The 16,427-nt window shown below is 34.5% G+C and overlaps 1 protein-coding gene across 6 annotated transcripts; it reads right to left on the minus strand.

Annotated features, from left to right (window-relative positions):
• Nucleotides 1-7,831: 7,831 nt before the first annotated feature.
• On the minus strand, nucleotides 7,832-15,532 carry LOC133823195 (pentatricopeptide repeat-containing protein At1g10910, chloroplastic-like). 6 transcript variants are annotated; one of them, XR_009888176.1, is made up of 7 exons: nucleotides 14,905-15,505; nucleotides 14,668-14,754; nucleotides 13,169-13,483; nucleotides 12,269-12,353; nucleotides 10,598-10,861; nucleotides 8,390-10,096; nucleotides 7,832-8,067 (listed from the first exon to the last, which is right to left on the minus strand). XR_009888176.1 is itself a non-coding variant. In XM_062255820.1 (5 exons), exons 2-4 carry the CDS (start codon nucleotides 13,453-13,455, stop codon nucleotides 9,953-9,955), a joined length of 516 nt encoding a protein of 171 aa, XP_062111804.1. In that variant the 5' UTR covers nucleotides 13,456-13,483; nucleotides 14,668-15,532; the 3' UTR covers nucleotides 7,832-8,067; nucleotides 8,390-9,952. The 6 variants fall into 6 exon arrangements, 1 of the variants encoding a protein (XP_062111804.1); XR_009888175.1 differs by having other exon boundaries at nucleotides 13,169-13,331; nucleotides 13,450-13,483; nucleotides 14,668-15,504; XR_009888174.1 differs by having other exon boundaries at nucleotides 10,598-10,884; nucleotides 14,668-15,505.
• Nucleotides 15,533-16,427: the final 895 nt, after the last annotated feature.

Below are 16,427 nucleotides of genomic sequence, written 5' to 3' on the forward strand. Positions count from 1 at the left end.
GAACTATTTTTTTAAGTCTTTGTACATTTGCATAGTCATAGAGGTTAACTTTAGATCGAGAAGAGTGCTTGATTGCTCGACAAGTTAATTCTGGTCGATGACCTGGTTATTTTAAGGAGTTTGATCACCTATTCACATATACCTATTGGGGAGTAGGCCTTGGACTTGTTTTAGTTCCAATATTCTTATACCTAGTTATGTTCTAGGATTTCACTTATGCTTTGAATTTTCTTAACTTAGTTCGTATTCAGAATTTCTTTAAAACATGAGCTTTAAGAAGCCATAGATTATCAAAATTTTGAAATTCTAAGTTGCAATATTTTTTAGCCTAAATTTGTCGAATGTTTCAAAGACTTTTTGAGGGTTATGTACTCCCAAGTGATCATAATTTATGAATATTCTAAGTCGCTTTTACAAAATGAGCTCGTGGTACATTACAAGAATAAGATAAAATATTTATTCTACGTTTAAGTTACGTAGCAATCATGTGTTTGTAAATAGAACAACATTTATAAATAAGCCTTGTTGTACCCCAAAATAAATACGACTGACTTACTCAGCACGGGGTATAGTTGGCATACAAGTGCATGAAGAAAGCATACAGATAGAACATCTAGCTAACTCTGGAATGAGTAGCTTGATTCAAACTTGACAGCTTACAACAACAAGATAATCTCCATATTTCCTTTTGCGCCAATAACCAGATAAACTGAACTTTAGGTCTTCGACAGCTAGCTTGAAGAAAGTGTTTAGCTTGCAGAAGCCTGGTCATTACACACAGGGGAGGATCCCAAAAGACTCTAGGATTCTTTATACACCTCATAAAGGCCCTAATTTTATTACACATTTATTACCCAAGATAACGAATGTAAATTCTATAGGCAATCGTATCCTTATGTAAATGGGAAGTTACCCAAATTTATTATTTACTATATTTATGTATGCGGTTACCTAAAGCTGTCTAGGAGAATCCTCTATAAATACCAAGGGAATGGACAGAAAAAAGGACCAACTCTCTACATACTGAAACTCTACTGAAATTGACATCAACATTTTCTTTCAGAGTCCGAAATAGATCAATAAGATTGTCTTGTGGATTAGGTGGATTTTAACCACTGAACCACGTAAAACGATGAGTGTCTGTGATATTTTTCATTTGTTCGATTACGGTTTAGCAAAAAGACTAATATTTCTATTGTCATATTTCTTAATCCACTGTTGGCGAAAAACCCCCTTAATAGATTGGTGCTTTTGTTGAGAGATTATTTGGATTAATTCTTCACCTGAATTTCACTTGACATTCACCATGGTGGTCACCCGTTCTATGAATGCCAATGAGACGAAACAACTTGATGATTAGGAGGAGCATCGTGTGGCCATCCCCACTGGAGAAGGCTCAATTGCTCAATGTCTCCCTGGAAAGCAACATGTGGGCCAAGATAATGCTGGGAGCTCAACATCACGCCCACCAAATCCCCATCCAGGATACCTGACAGCCATCGAGATGGAGAAAGCCTAGTTAAGGAGCCACCGTGCTCAGGCTAACAAGAATATTGAAGAGATCTTGGCACGATTACCCCCTCTAGTAGCAGATCTTAACATCGGAAGGAGGCAAAGTGGGTCCCGTGGATCCTGTGGGTCCCATAGGAGTCATCAACCCAATCTTAGTCACTATGTCAGAGTTGCAACTCTGAGCTCCATAACTTTTGAACAAACCAAACAGAATGCTCAAACTACCAACCTTCGCAAGAACGATCATTCAACTCGCCCTCCCAATAACCAGCCTGGCCAAACAGGGCGAGTTGGGACCAATTCGAGGAGGTGAGACACCTTAGGAGATCCATTTGTGCCATGGTCAGAGCCTCTGACATAGAAAAATGAACTGCTCCTGCCTCCAACCCGAGATGTTGGAGTAGATCAGGGGCGAGATAATCTAGAGCATCCTGATGGAATGAGGATAGCTTCACCAATAAGACATCTGCCATCACTGGTTCGACATCCAACACCACCTCGCCCATAGAGGAATGCTCCAACTCGAGGGGATAGTAGGACAAATCCTCCAACCACAGAGGACATCTATATCCCATGACCTCACGCCATTAATCCAAGTCCTCAATCCTAACCACGAGTTGTAAGCTTCGCTAATGGAAGTTACTTGACTGAGAGCCAGGGCAAAGGCAGGCATGAGAGCGACATGAGGAATCACTTGAGCTTCACACAAAGTCTTCATTCCGACCCACCCCCGACCTACGTGATCATCTAAATTCACAAAAGGGATATCTAGTTCTCCATGACGAATTGAGTTATAATCAGCCTAGGGGAGACCTGTCTATCGTATGGGATAATGGGAATGTCCCACCTAAACGTGCTTAAGCTTGGAGGAAAAAAAACCCATCTCACACGTACAATAGGATGGGGGTTGATAATCAACTCCCAAATAACCTAGATGCCTAGGATCGAATTCTCGAGCGACTGGCCTTAATTGAAGAACAAATGAAGAGTATCCTATTTGGAAGATGAGTTGATGAGTGTGATTCCAATGAGAAGGTCGAGCCTTTTGCTCTTAATATTACGGCAGCTCCATATCCTATTGGCCTTAGGATGCTCACCATGACCGCATATGATGGCAACACTGACCCTTCCAATCACCTCAAGACTTTCAACACATTAATGATGGCTCACAATGTCGGGTTTGACGTAGGATGTATCTTGTTCCTCGCAACACTATCTGGACCTTCCAGACTATGGTTTAACAAGTACAAGAAACTTTTAATCATCTCATGGAAAAATCTGTCCTCCGAGTTTAAGAGACAGTTCCAAGATGCAAAGGAAACTCACGTTGAAGTCGATTTGCTGGCAAAAATTAAACAACAACATGGTGAATCCCTGAAGGCATATCTGAACCATTTCATCAATGCAGTAGCATAAGCTAAGGATGTTGATGACATCACCATTCTCATGGCTATGAGGACAAGGATCCCAGTAGGAGGAGATTTATGGAAAGAAATCCAACAAAAAGGAGTAAAAAGTGTAGATGAATTCCTGGCTGGGGCTCAGGAATGGATAGATCTGGAGGAGGCACAATCTACAATCGTAGAAACCAGCTAGACCCTTGTCCAGCCCGCTGGAGTGGTTGTGGATGTTGCAACTATGGCTCAACCCGCTACCCAGAATAACCATACGGGGAGTAATAAGCGTAAGGGGACTAGTGAAGCCAACCAAAATAAAACAAAAAAGAACAAGCTCAAAGAAAAGTACAAGTCTGTCTACACCGCCTTTACCAACCTGAAGAAACATGAGGCCTTAAGGCACAAAGGGTGAAGTGAGATCCCACCATATTTTTTCAGATATTACAACGACATCGACCATAATACTGATGATTGTTGTCAACTAAAGGATGAGATTGAGATTCTCATCCGGGCTGGACAGTTAGCCCAATATGCTCGAAACCGAGTAGTTCCCAATCAACCAGCCAAATAAAAAATTCATCCAACTCCAGAAATTACGATCCATCAACCCTAGGCTCAACTAGATCGAGGGAACCAAATTATGCCCCTTCCAGTAGAAGGGGGGATATAACCACATCGCCGGAGGTCCTCACTTGGTGGGTACGAGTGATGGGGTGCATAAAAGGTACATACATGAGCTAAAAACCCACAATGGCACTGAGTTCATTTTGGAGCAAAGCTTATCGAAATAACAAAGATAGGAGAAACAACCAGTCATTTTCACGGAAGAGGACACTAGCCACGTCCAGTTCCCGTATAATGATCCACTGGTGATAACTTTTCTTCTCACCAATCGAAGAATACTGAGGATATTGATTGATAATGGGAGCTCTTTAAACGTGCTATTCAGGTCCACCCTAGAAAATATGTGGCTGTCTATAGTCGATCTTAAGGCGACCTCGATGACCCTATACGAATTCTAAGGAGAAGGAACATCGACTATAGGGATGATCCAGCTTCTAGTTATACTAGGAGATGATGCGTGAGTGGTTGCTAAAATGTTCAAGTTTGTCGTAATCGATTGTCCGGCCGCATACAACGCAATTTTGGGATGACTCGCGCTGATGACTTTTGAGGCTATCACCTCAATCTAATATCTAGCAATGAATTTCCCGTTTACCTCAGGCATATGTACTATAAGAGGAGAATAGCTCGCTGTCAGAGAATGTTATAGCATTGCTATGAAGGGAAAATCATAACACAGCAAGCAATGGTCATCAACAAGGGGTTGAGGAGCCTCGGGTAATGGAAATTTCCCATAGGGCAAAATAATCTCAGGAAGGAGATAATGAGGTCGCCGAACAGGATGACATTGATCCAAGATTAGACCAAGATAAGTCTAAGCTCCAAGCACTGGAGGAGCTCCACAAAATCAGTGTCAACCTAGAAGTATCTTCACGGTTTTAAAGGTTGGAAAGAATCTTCGAAATGAAAGGAAGAAGGAGCTAGTTGAGTTTCTGCGAAATAACTTGGACGTCTTCGCTTGGTCACATGAAGATATTATGGGAATCAATCCGAATGTTCTAATTCATATTCTGAATTTGGACAAGAATGTGCCTACAAAGGTACATAATTGTGGATTCACAAGGGAAGCAAAATACCCGACCTCGATTACTAACCCTGTTTTGGTCCCAAAGCCTAATGGAAGATGGAGAGCTTACATTGAATTCTCCAACCTAAATAAGGCTTGTCCTAAGGATTGTTTTCCACTTCCTCAAATAAATTAGTTGATAAACGCAACACCCGGTCACGAGCTCATGTCTTTCATGGATGCATATTTTTGATATAACCAGATCATGATGAGCCATGGAAACCAAGAGCACTTTAGCTTCATGACTAAACATACCGTATATTTCTCCAAGGTTATTCCATTCATGACCGAGCATAACATATACAATGCTGGTGCAACGTACCAATGACTAGTCAACAAAATGTTCGTTAACCAGATTTAGAAAAACATGGAAGTGTATATCGATGATATTCTCATTAAATCAAAGATTTCCAGTAACCATGTATCCGACTTGGAAGAATATTTTGGCGTGCTAAGAAAATATGACATGAAGCTAAACCCTAAGAAATGTAACGCCCTTCATTTCGGCTACCTTTAAAGGACTCGGGTTGGGATTTTTTTTCCCGAGTTAAGAACATTATTTTAAATAATACTATATTTGTTTGGAATTTTTTCCATGAGATATTTCTAGAAAAATAATGAATTTTGTGATTAAAAGTCAAGATAATACTTTCGGTCTTGGACAGACACAAAAACCCTAATCAGGTAAAAATCTCAGAAAAAAAAACTATGACAAATATATTTTGGGCATAAAATACATTTATAAAAATTCAAGTTTGGTAAAAATTAATAAACCTAAGAGGAAATGGAAATTTTAAGGCATTTTGTGTTAAATGCTTAATTATACCGAATTGGGGAATTTTATTCCATCAATGAACCATAGGTTAAATTGTAATGTGTGACTAATTAAATTAAATGTGAGAGACATTTAATTTAATTATTATGTGTTAAATTTTATTTTAAAAAAATATAATAACTTTATTATGAGTGAAAAAGGTTATAGAGAGTCAATTTGCATTTTTCTTCTTAGGAAAAATCTATTAACCATTGTAAATATATATATAGAACATAAATAAAATAAAGGGTGGCCAGCCATGTGAGGGAAAATATGGGGTAAACCAAATTATTTTAGTTCTAATCCCCATTTTAAATTTAGGGATAATAGGCATCAAGTGGATAGTAAAAAAAACACTCAAGTGTTTTAAGATATTTAAGAGTTGTCTAAGCTCTTCTAACCCTCCCCAAAACCAACCCCCCCTCTCTCACAATCACTCTCTTCTTGTTTGAAAATTCTGTCTCAAGTTTTCTCTCCATTTTCAACCTCAAGAACACTAAGAAGGCTTAGATGCTTAAGCTGTGGTCTAGGAAGGGTTTCCCTATGGTAAAGTTTAAAAAAAACTAGACTTTTGTAAAAAATTTAACCATGGATCTTTCAATAGCTAGCTATATATGTTTTTCGGGAAGTTGGTTAAGGTTTTGAAAGAGTTTTGAAGGATTCAAAGCTAGTAGAAACATCAAAACCTAAAGCAAGAACAACAAGAGGTAAAAAGTTTACTTTTTATGGTTGTTTTTGTATGGTTTTTATTTTGAAGCATTATTTTGTATATTTAATACTTAAAGTTTCTTATTGGTGATGTAATAAGGCTATGGTAGTTGCTTTATAATTTTTATGATGCTTATGTGTTAATTTTTTAAAATAGGGACCAAAATCCCTAATGGTTTTGTTGAAAACCCTAAAACAAAAATACAAGTTTTGAGCTGTGACTTCCAAGGGGTCCAACATCCACTGCATATTTATTTTGTAAAATTAAATTGTTCTGTGATATTTTTGAGATGGAGTACATAAAATTTATCTTTTGAAACACTAAAAAACGTTTAGAAATGAGTGAGTTATGCTATTTCAAGGTTTAGGTACAAAAACTGTTTTTTTTTCGTATTCTTAAATTTGGGACCAGGTTTGGACAGCCACTGTATACGTCAAATGAACCCCATTTTTTGTAAAATTTGGTACACATATTCGGGGCATGACCTAGTATTCCACTGTAAAATTTGGTAAGAAAATAATGAATGGTTTGAGATTTATTAAGTGCCAAAGTTTGGAAAAAATAAGGACATGAAAATATGCTCATTTTTACCTCAATGTTTGGAAAATATTTTCACCAATAAAAAATGCCCCTTTTGACATAAATGGAATACCAAATATGGAATTGGGAAATTTTGGTAATAATTAGGTAAGTAAATTTCAAGTTATGACCTAACAAAGTATGTAGTTAAAAATTTGAAAAATTGGGTTTTCACACTTAGTGCAAAAATGAGATTTTGGAACTTAAGATAAAAGTACATGTTAGCATATTGCAAAATAAAAACTTGGTAAGTCTTCAAAACATTTTGACCTAAAATACCACTTTGAGATTAGTGAGAATTATTATTATTAAAGTATTTTTATTCTTTCAAAAAATAAATGATTTAATGTATTATTAAGTTGATAAATTAAAAGATGGTTTTAAAGCCCTATATTTTGAAAAAATAATTAACTAAATTATTTTTCTAGTAAGCAAACTTCATTAATTGACTTAGGAGAATTAACTAGTCAAGATAAGAAATCATTAACGGTTTCTCCTAATTATGTTAAAATTAGGCGATTATATTAAAATAGTTTTTAGAGATTAAAACTTTAAGAAAAATAAAAGGAAAAATTAAAATGTTATTTTCTTGAAAAATAATTGAGGAATTTAATTAGTATTTTTTGGATATAATACCGGCTAAAATCTTCCATATATTTAACCGACTTGTTGAAAGTACACTACAAGAAAAAATGCTTTTAATAACACCGAAAATGTGTTATCAAAACATATGATAATACTTTCTGATGTGTTAAGACCGAATATGTTATCGTAGGTCAGGGTACTTTACATAACACATTATTAGTGTTATACATATGTGTTATTGTACTGTCAACGATAACACAAATTCTGTGTTATTTTAATATATAGATAAGTGTTGAATTATGTTATTTATAGTCGATTATATAACACATTTTTTGTGTTATACTACACTTTAGTATAACACTTTTTTTGTGTCATACTACACTTTAGTATAACACATTTTTTGTGTCATACTACACTTTAGTATAACACATTATTTGTGTTATACTACACTTTAGTATAACACATGTGTTATACTAGCTTAGAGAAACATAATCTTTTTTTACTTACACAAAACTAGGAAAACAAATATGAAAGTTGAAGCCAAATAAGGTAACATATATAGATTTTTATTAATTACTCAAATGTAATTAAAATATTTAGTCTACTAGTCTAGGCTTAAGAAATCATATTACAACATAATTTATGCCCAATTCAGATTCCTTTATCACTAAATACAAAACAAGAAATGTATACAAAAATTAGTGAAATACATTCTTCCATTCTAAAGGCCTCAACTACAAATGTTGTCAAGAATTGCTCCAAAGAAATCATCTCAATATACCTGCACATTGTAAAAAAAAAGTCCTTTTATTATTAAGAACATAAGACTTAAGCTAGTTTCCACCTGTAAGCATATAAACTTTAAATTAAATTTGTAATAACTCCAAAACTTGACGAAACAGCAGGGTATAGCAAGATGTACTACCATGCAAAACGACTGAAGCAACAAAACATGCAACTTAAAACAATAAGCTAAGAGATGAATGAAGAGAAAATTCCATTGCCAAACAGAGTACTCTATCAATACCTAAAACTTAATGAAAATGAAAGAAACATTCAGCAGCATAATTCTAAAGCACAACAGAAGACTTTCTTCTTTATACCTTGACAAGGGCTGATGAAAGTCATCTTTTTGTTGGTAGTTCGTCTTCTAACATGGTCATATCTGCCTATTAAGAAAGAAAAATCTAAGCATATGAATTTCCCACAAAACAAACAGTTAAATTCAGAAATGAATGTGAATGAGAAAATCATAGAGGATAGAGAATGAATGAACTGAACTTTATTGAAATATATTGAAGTGTTAAATAGAAAAAGAGAATATATCACTTATAATGAGCTAAAAATTAGAGTAAGACTAACAGATTCATAGAAAAACATAACAGATCTAGCAGCTACTTAATAGATAAAATTTGTAGTAATAAAAGTACTACAATATTTCCATTAATCATTTATAGTGTGCACAAGGGAAATAAAAAGCCCTTCTGTTCAGATGATGTTAGAATGCCCTATATAAAGCCCTGAAAGCATTGCTTGTCTCAACAATAAGGACAGGCCATACATTCATAGCACTACACCAGTTCCTAATAGTCAAAACTAAAGAATTCAAAGTCTGTCACAAGTATCTATTATCGACAAAAAAAAAATCCAATTAAAATTCAGTAGTTATCAAATGTTTTCACTGCCATAATCATAGCTGCCACTAAAGTAGAAGATCATATTGCATTTACTATATAAATGCATTATAATCACTTAGTCATCACTAGGATTACAATAACCACTGTCAAACATACTTAATAAATTAAACATGTTTACAATTAAAGTGTAAATAAAAGCTGCTCAAACGAATGGTTTCTCTTCAATGATTTTAATTGCTAGTGCAGGATCCTTGGGTTAAAGTTTCTGAACAACAAGCCTAAAATGAATAAACTGCTTAAGTTGCACTAGACAAAACATGAATGAAGAAACCTAACCTCAACAGAGCATTTTCTATCAAAGATAGTTAGAGCACATGTTTAGACTGTTCATAAGAAATATCATCAAAGAATTTCATTAAGTAACAAGGCACCAGCCAAATTGAAATCAGATTTAAACAACTATTCACTAGTAATACTTAAATTAATAAGATGCTCTGAGACTTGAGTACTCAGCTCATAGATATTTAATTAGTGGATATTCCATTAGCCAAGTTGATGAACCAGAACAAGTAAGAACATAGTCTAGTTGATTAAATGCAAAACTTTTCTCTAAACCAAACTACTGGTCAACATAGATTTGTGGAATTAATTTCTCCTTTATGAACCAATGACTGGAGTAAAACTAGAATTCATGTAAATAACAATGGTAAGGGCATATAACAGTAGTAAGTCCAATTTATAGATTTATTGGATTTGGACTATATATACAATGACAAGGGGAGAATTCAAACAAATAATTGGCAAATGGTATAGAAAATTGCTTTAAGCAAATGAAAAAAAATAATAAGCAAAAAATGACAAGATTCCACTAAGTATGATGGAGCATATGCCAATGACAAAAACAACATAACCAAATGCAAACATGTAATCCAAATGATTTTACTTCCAACACAGTTATAACAAAAAAATAATAACCCATGAATCCATATGGAAAACTAAGATAAATACTTATCTGTTTGTATTATTATTTTAAGGTCTTCCTGAAGTGAACAAGGATAAATGAAGAGTCCCATAAATTTCATTGTCCATCTGCACATCATTTTGCTGCAACTTCTGAACAAGTTCCATTGCTATTGGATAGCCTTGTTTAGCTTTGATACAACCTGAAAGTAACTAAAGAAAACCAAAAATTATTATGTAAGGTATAATTCAATAGAACTGCAATTACTATGCCAAGTATTTTACTTATCAACATATATTTAAGGCTCCACAACATCACGCAGATTACAGATAAGACAACTGCACTAATATCTGACAACTAAGAAAGGAAAAACACAATCATAAATTGAATAATAAAACCCACAAAGACAAGAAATTTTTTGAGGATGTTCAAACCGAATCAGTGGGTTATAAGATCAATTCAATATGAAGTTATCAAAACCAATTTCTCACTCCATCTAATCATTTTTCCCCTTTTATTCCTGCCTCACAAAACCATAAAAGGATGAAATGTATGAGAGGACATCAATTAATTCCTTACCAATGTTCTAGATAAAATTCATTCATCTTACATGGCACACTTTACCACTACTACTTAATACACTAATTAGCAAAAACTGGATTCTGAATATAAATGCAAAAGAAACAAATTATAGACATGAGTAAAAGGCTTACAGTACTATATGTAACAACATCTGGTATTAAACCACCCTGCTTCATCTGACCAAAAAACTTAATGTTGTGATCAAACTTTCCATTCCTAACCAAACTCCCAAGAACAGAATTGCAGATGACGATATTCTTTTTGGTTGATTAATCCTGAATGCTATTATAAACTTCTAGTGCACCCACAGGATTGTGAGTCTCTCCCGTGAACTTTATATAGTTGCTAAATGATGCAGGAAAAATCTTCATATTTTGTTACATCCAATTGAAGCACTGCAATAAAAGCAAAAAGAATCCTATACAAATTTTAAAAACAATAACTGAAGCCCTTATTAAAAAATTAATGAAATTAAATCAACATTATTACACCATCTTCAATTCATTTTAACGAGAATGCTTAAAGATGAAAATAAAAATGACAAAAACACACTATTTTATTTACTTACATGCAGGAAGAAATATGTATAAAAATAGGTATACATCCGTCAAATTAATACATGTATAGGGTAAGAGAGAGAGAGAGAGAGAGAGAGAGGCCACTCAAATACTTCTCTTTAACTGAACAAAAATGAGGTGGTTCCTACTTAAAGATTGATAGGCCTCCTATTAGTAGTCATAGGATTATAATGCGTGGAACCACACATCTTCTCTTAATAGAGGAGGTCTCAAGTTAAATTCCTTTTCCCATTATAATGTGTGTATATATGTATACATCTATATATATTTATATATACGATGATTTAATTTTAAAAAAAAAAGAATAAAAGATATGCCTCCTATTGAAAATACCTACGTTACACGTAGGAGAAGAGGAGATGACATGGACAAACAAATAGTCCAGTTAGAATAGGAGATTACTTTCTGCTTCTGTTGTAAGCCTGCTTTCCATGTGGCAGGAATTTAAATAGGAAGGTGCTGGGCTTAATAGGGATGATTTGGATAAATGGACGTTGATTGTGGAGAGACCAGGCTCTCGAACACTTTAAAGGTTCTTGTACTGATTTTCTGTCAAATTCGATAAAATAATAGCAGATTTTCTCATGTCATTCTCTCTACTATATCAGTTTGTGTCTGTTGTGAGTGTACCTCCCTATCAAAGATTACTAGAAAAAAAATCTGACATAAGGCAGACAAGCCATGAAGTAGCAGGATAATATACAATCCGAGCAGAAGAATAGTTAAAAGGGACAATTGCTCTTCTAATGCTTTCTTATTGATGAGATAAAAGAACCTAATTAAGTTCAATATGTTTCCGAGAAAACTAAATTAGGTACAAAAACTCTCATATAAAATTCATCTAACAAATGTACGATAATATAGTAACCACAAACACATTTTCTACTTCTCCATTAAAACAAAGGAAAAGAAGATCATTAAGTTGCCAAACATAACATACAATCTCAAAGTTCTAATTCGTAAAAGTCGCACTTGAATCATTTTTTTAAATAAATTCAAAAAAACAAAAGAGAAGCATGCATGTTCACTAACATTTATGTGGACAAAGACACACACAGAAACTACATATGACTTGAGGAAAATTAAATGGGCTATATGAGAGATACCGTTAGGAATATATATACATATATATGCGACACTTAGTAATGCATACATAGCCAACTTTGTATGTTCAACAGATGTAACAATGGAGTGTTCAGTTAAATAAATTGCAAGATGTAGCACCTGGGAAAGCTTGTGCCATCTCTTTCGCATTCCAAAATGACGTAATATTACATTCAAGTCCTGAACTTTTAAAATATCTCCATAGCTGCAAAATAAGGTCTCGTTTAACTTACAACTTATTGGTTAGGTTACCGTTTTATCTTGTCAATTTGAGAGAACTACCTTAAGAGTAAGCAATCACATATGTAAAAAATCAAGGGATGCACATGATTCTTATAATAAGAGTATCAAAACTATCTATATACTAGAAGGAAAAATTCCACATTGAAAATTCTTCATATTTATAAGTAAATAGATTACTGAACATTGGCTTGATACAGGAAAGACCATATAATCAATGAGCTACAATTTTAAGAGAAACCCCTCTCAGTTAGTTGAGTTAGGTTCAAATTTTGATGTTTTATTGTATCATGTTCCACTAAAAAAGAGACCCCTTTCGAACTTTACAAATATAGGTGTTTTCTTCTTATTTGATACAAAATAAGATTAAAAAATTTAATGTCTGGGTTTCAAGTTGATATTAGTTCATGATCCATACAATATACAAGTGTAAAATCATGGTCCATGATAAAATTGCAACTAAACTTCAACTCTTAAAGATGACTTTGACCCAACAAACTTTCTTGATAACTAAGAATACAAACCATTTCAGAACAGAGATATTACAAATCCCAGACAGGGTTTCATTTCTCAAATCTAAAAAAAATAACATAACATTAAAATTTTACAATAAATTTCACAACCCAACATGCCAATCGAACCCACAAATTTCTTTTCATTGCTCACCAACAAAATTTAACAAGAATAAAATAAACTGACACTGATACAAAAAAAAAAAACAAACAAACAAACAAATTAACAAAGAAATATAGTTCCAAAACAAAAAATGAAGAGGGTTACCTTGTAAGAGCAGAATCCAAATCAGGGGATAGTTGAATTTCAAGAATAGCAAACTTTCTGGCTGAGTAAGATTTTGAAGGAGTCCTGTTACGTTTCACTTCGCCATTGTTGGGTTGTTCTATGTTTTCTCCTTTAACAAAAGTTGTTGTCGTTGTTGGTGAAGCTTTAGCATAAATGAGATAAGAATTATTTGGTGTAGTTGAGATGGAAGGAGAGAAGGAATATGGTAATGGGAAGGAGCAAGGCATGATATGTTGCATTCTAGCACCAAGTATCGATACCTCCATTTTTGGATATGTGCTTCACTTTGCTTTGCTGATGTGCACAATTAAAAAAAATCCTTAATTTTTAGTTAGTACCAATAGGTGTATGCTTTTCTTATTCTAGTAGGGATAATAGTTTCTTCAGATTCTAAAAATAATAACAATAAAAAATGTAACAATTTCTTAATTCAAGAAGAATGTTTTGGTACTTAAGGGTTTGATTGGTTCGCCATTGAGAAGCTGTATTCCTTTTGAATTTTAAATCACCCAAGTTTTTTTCTTCATCAACATCAACACATACATAAATTTAATACAACATTTCTCTTGAGAACATTCTCCTAGAATAATGAAACTACTTAGAAGCACTTATTTCTCACAAAGTAAGCAGCAATTTGAATCTCTTTTATTAGAAAATCATAAGAAAGTAATCATATCCTATAAGTCAAATATGTTATATGTAGGATGCTTATGACACAAACATTACAAGGAGGAAAAACACAGTATGCGAAGGCATTTTAACTCTTAATATCCAAAGTGGAACATGCTTCAATGGGCGAGAAGCATAAAAGGATGTGATCAAAATCAACAACTAACAATAGCTCAATTGATCAATTCACAAACACGAGTTATGAGCAAAATACATAAATAATCAGATAAATAAAAAAAACAAAAATAGAAAGCATTAACAATATAAAACATTTCTTAAAAAAATATATATATATATATAAAACATAATTCTCTAATTACCCATAATGCATATCCATGAATGTTCATAAAGTATTTTGATGACTATTCAACTATATAAACAAATTATTCACACGATCATTTCATCAAACAATACATATGCCAACTACACAATAACATATTGCACCCGAAATCTACTTTCCCATATAAAAAAAAAACATCAAAGGCCTATTTAATTTCACAATTGGACACACCATGGATCATTATTATTTCTATTTTGAAATTGAAAATGATCATGTATCATTTCAATACCAAGACAACACAATCCAAAGATCCCATTATATATAATATAAAATCTTATAATCTACATATTCTCAAATGATTCCATATATGAACATTTATAGCACTGAGAGATATGGAGAAGAAAAGAGGCACCAAGACTCCATGAGAGTGAGAGAAAGGTAGGGAGGTTGTCGTGAGTGAGCTGTGACATCAATTAAGGTGAGAGAGGTGCCGAAGTGAGTATGAGAGAGAGAGGTGAGGTGGGTTTACCTACAGTGGCGCCACCGTGGGTGTGGGTTTGGAGTGCGGTGGCGGATTGGCGTCCAAGGAGCTTCTTCAATCCAAACTAGTTCCACACTGAACTTTAATGATGATGCAACTTAATTCCAACACATTTGAGGTTAAACAAATGCTCTCAAAGAGAAAATCTCATAGTAATTACAAACTAGAAAACCTAGGACTATGAAACTAAATGATAGCTGTAACAGTACAACTGTACAAGTTTACCTCATCTTCGGCGTAGCCCTTACCTTGCAGTTCAGCTAACAATTCTCTAGACTTTTCAAACAAACCTCCTCTGACACATACCTTGAGTGCATTTTCTTAGTAACCAAACTGATTTTTCTTTAATTGAAGTTGAAACAAACCTCCACTCAAGCCACTGGTCCGAGTTAGGTGGATATTGTCGGGACTGGACTCAATGTCAAGACCAGAATGGACCTTGTCGGGAAGCCTAGAGACGAATTCGGCCCTGATCGAGTTAATAGAGGATCCTCGACTGAGTCGGCGATTCCGGCAACCATTATCACTGGGTCACTGGAATGGTCGGAGAGGCTCCGTCACTAGAATGGTCGGAGCACCGCATCGTCGCACGACCATTATCACTCGGTCTCCGACTTCGCTCTTCCGGCGACTGAGAGGCTCCTTCCATTCGTTGAGGCTCTTGTAGGAGGTTGCGTTGGAAAGAGGTGGTAGTGTTCAAGGTTCGGTCTTTACCAATTTTTTCAACTAGGTTTTAGAAAATTGATTAGAAGAAGAAGAGGAAGACGGTAACAGGATGGTCTGAAGTGTGTAGAGGTTTGGAAATAAAAAAGTAGAGAAATAAAAAAGTAAAAAGTAGAATACTTTACTAAAACGCTGGCTCCCAAATTTTGTACCACCAATTGTTTTATTATTTGATATACCATAATAATTTTTCAATACTATTATATTTATATGTTATGGAAAGGGGTATTTGGTGTAGTGGTACGAGTTAATAGCGATACTTTTAAAGAATAAGATTTTTAGCGTATTGTGGGAAAATACTATTGCGATACCCGAGCCTAAGTATCGAGACCATAGGATAGTTCTCCCCGAGACTTAGGGTTTAGTCTCATATTTTTTAGTATGAATTTCTTGAATGGGTTTAAAACCAAATAAGGATCTTTAATCCTTACAAGTGATTTTTAAAATGACCAAACTGCCCAAAATAATAATAATGAATATAATTAATCCGAGTATACTGTGTGGATAATTATAGTATTGGCTAAGCATAACTGGACTATACATTGGAGGGTGAAATCCTGCTGAGAGCTAAGGACTCCAAGTAAGTCAACTTCTATTGTGTGGCTACAACATGAAACGACTATTTTATTGTATGTTATTATAGGGACACATGCACATATATACACTGTCGTAGAAAGTTTGCATAGAGACGTTAGTATAGTCGGTGCTGATTCAAAAAATATGACTGGTAGATATCCGCCATATTCTAGACGGCTGATCCCCGTCACACTGCTACATTTTATTATGTCCGGTTCATTACCGCGACGAGTGGCCAAGAGGTGAGGATTGCTGGTTTAAACCTAAGGGCGCAAAAATGAATGGGACCTAGGGGCCCTCATGCTTACTTAATCAGTGAACGATTAGAACATGAGCAAGTGCTCTGATAAGTTATTCCCTAACAATAGCCATGAATATTGGCCATTCAGTGGGAGTGCCTAGAGATACTAGGGGTTGCCAAGTTTGAGTGAGGTTGAACACCCTAGGGG

Source organism: Humulus lupulus, chromosome 3 (genome assembly GCF_963169125.1).
Source record: "Humulus lupulus chromosome 3, drHumLupu1.1, whole genome shotgun sequence".
Lineage (NCBI taxonomy): Eukaryota > Viridiplantae > Streptophyta > Magnoliopsida > Rosales > Cannabaceae > Humulus > Humulus lupulus.

What these genes read in the sequence shown, in the direction of transcription:
- LOC133823195 (XM_062255820.1), bottom strand. Translation starts at nt 13,455, where the DNA reads ATGGAGGTATCGATACTTGGTGCTAGAATGCAACATATCATGCCTTGC. An exon ending in TTGGATTCTGCTCTTACAAG is followed by an intron (nt 12,354 to 13,168) that starts GTAACCCTCTTC and finishes CTTATTTTGCAG; the next exon opens with CTATGGAGATATTTTAAAAG. An exon ending in GATGGCACAAGCTTTCCCAG is followed by an intron (nt 10,097 to 12,268) that starts GTGCTACATCTT and finishes GGTTTTCTTTAG; the next exon opens with TTACTTTCAGGTTGTATCAA.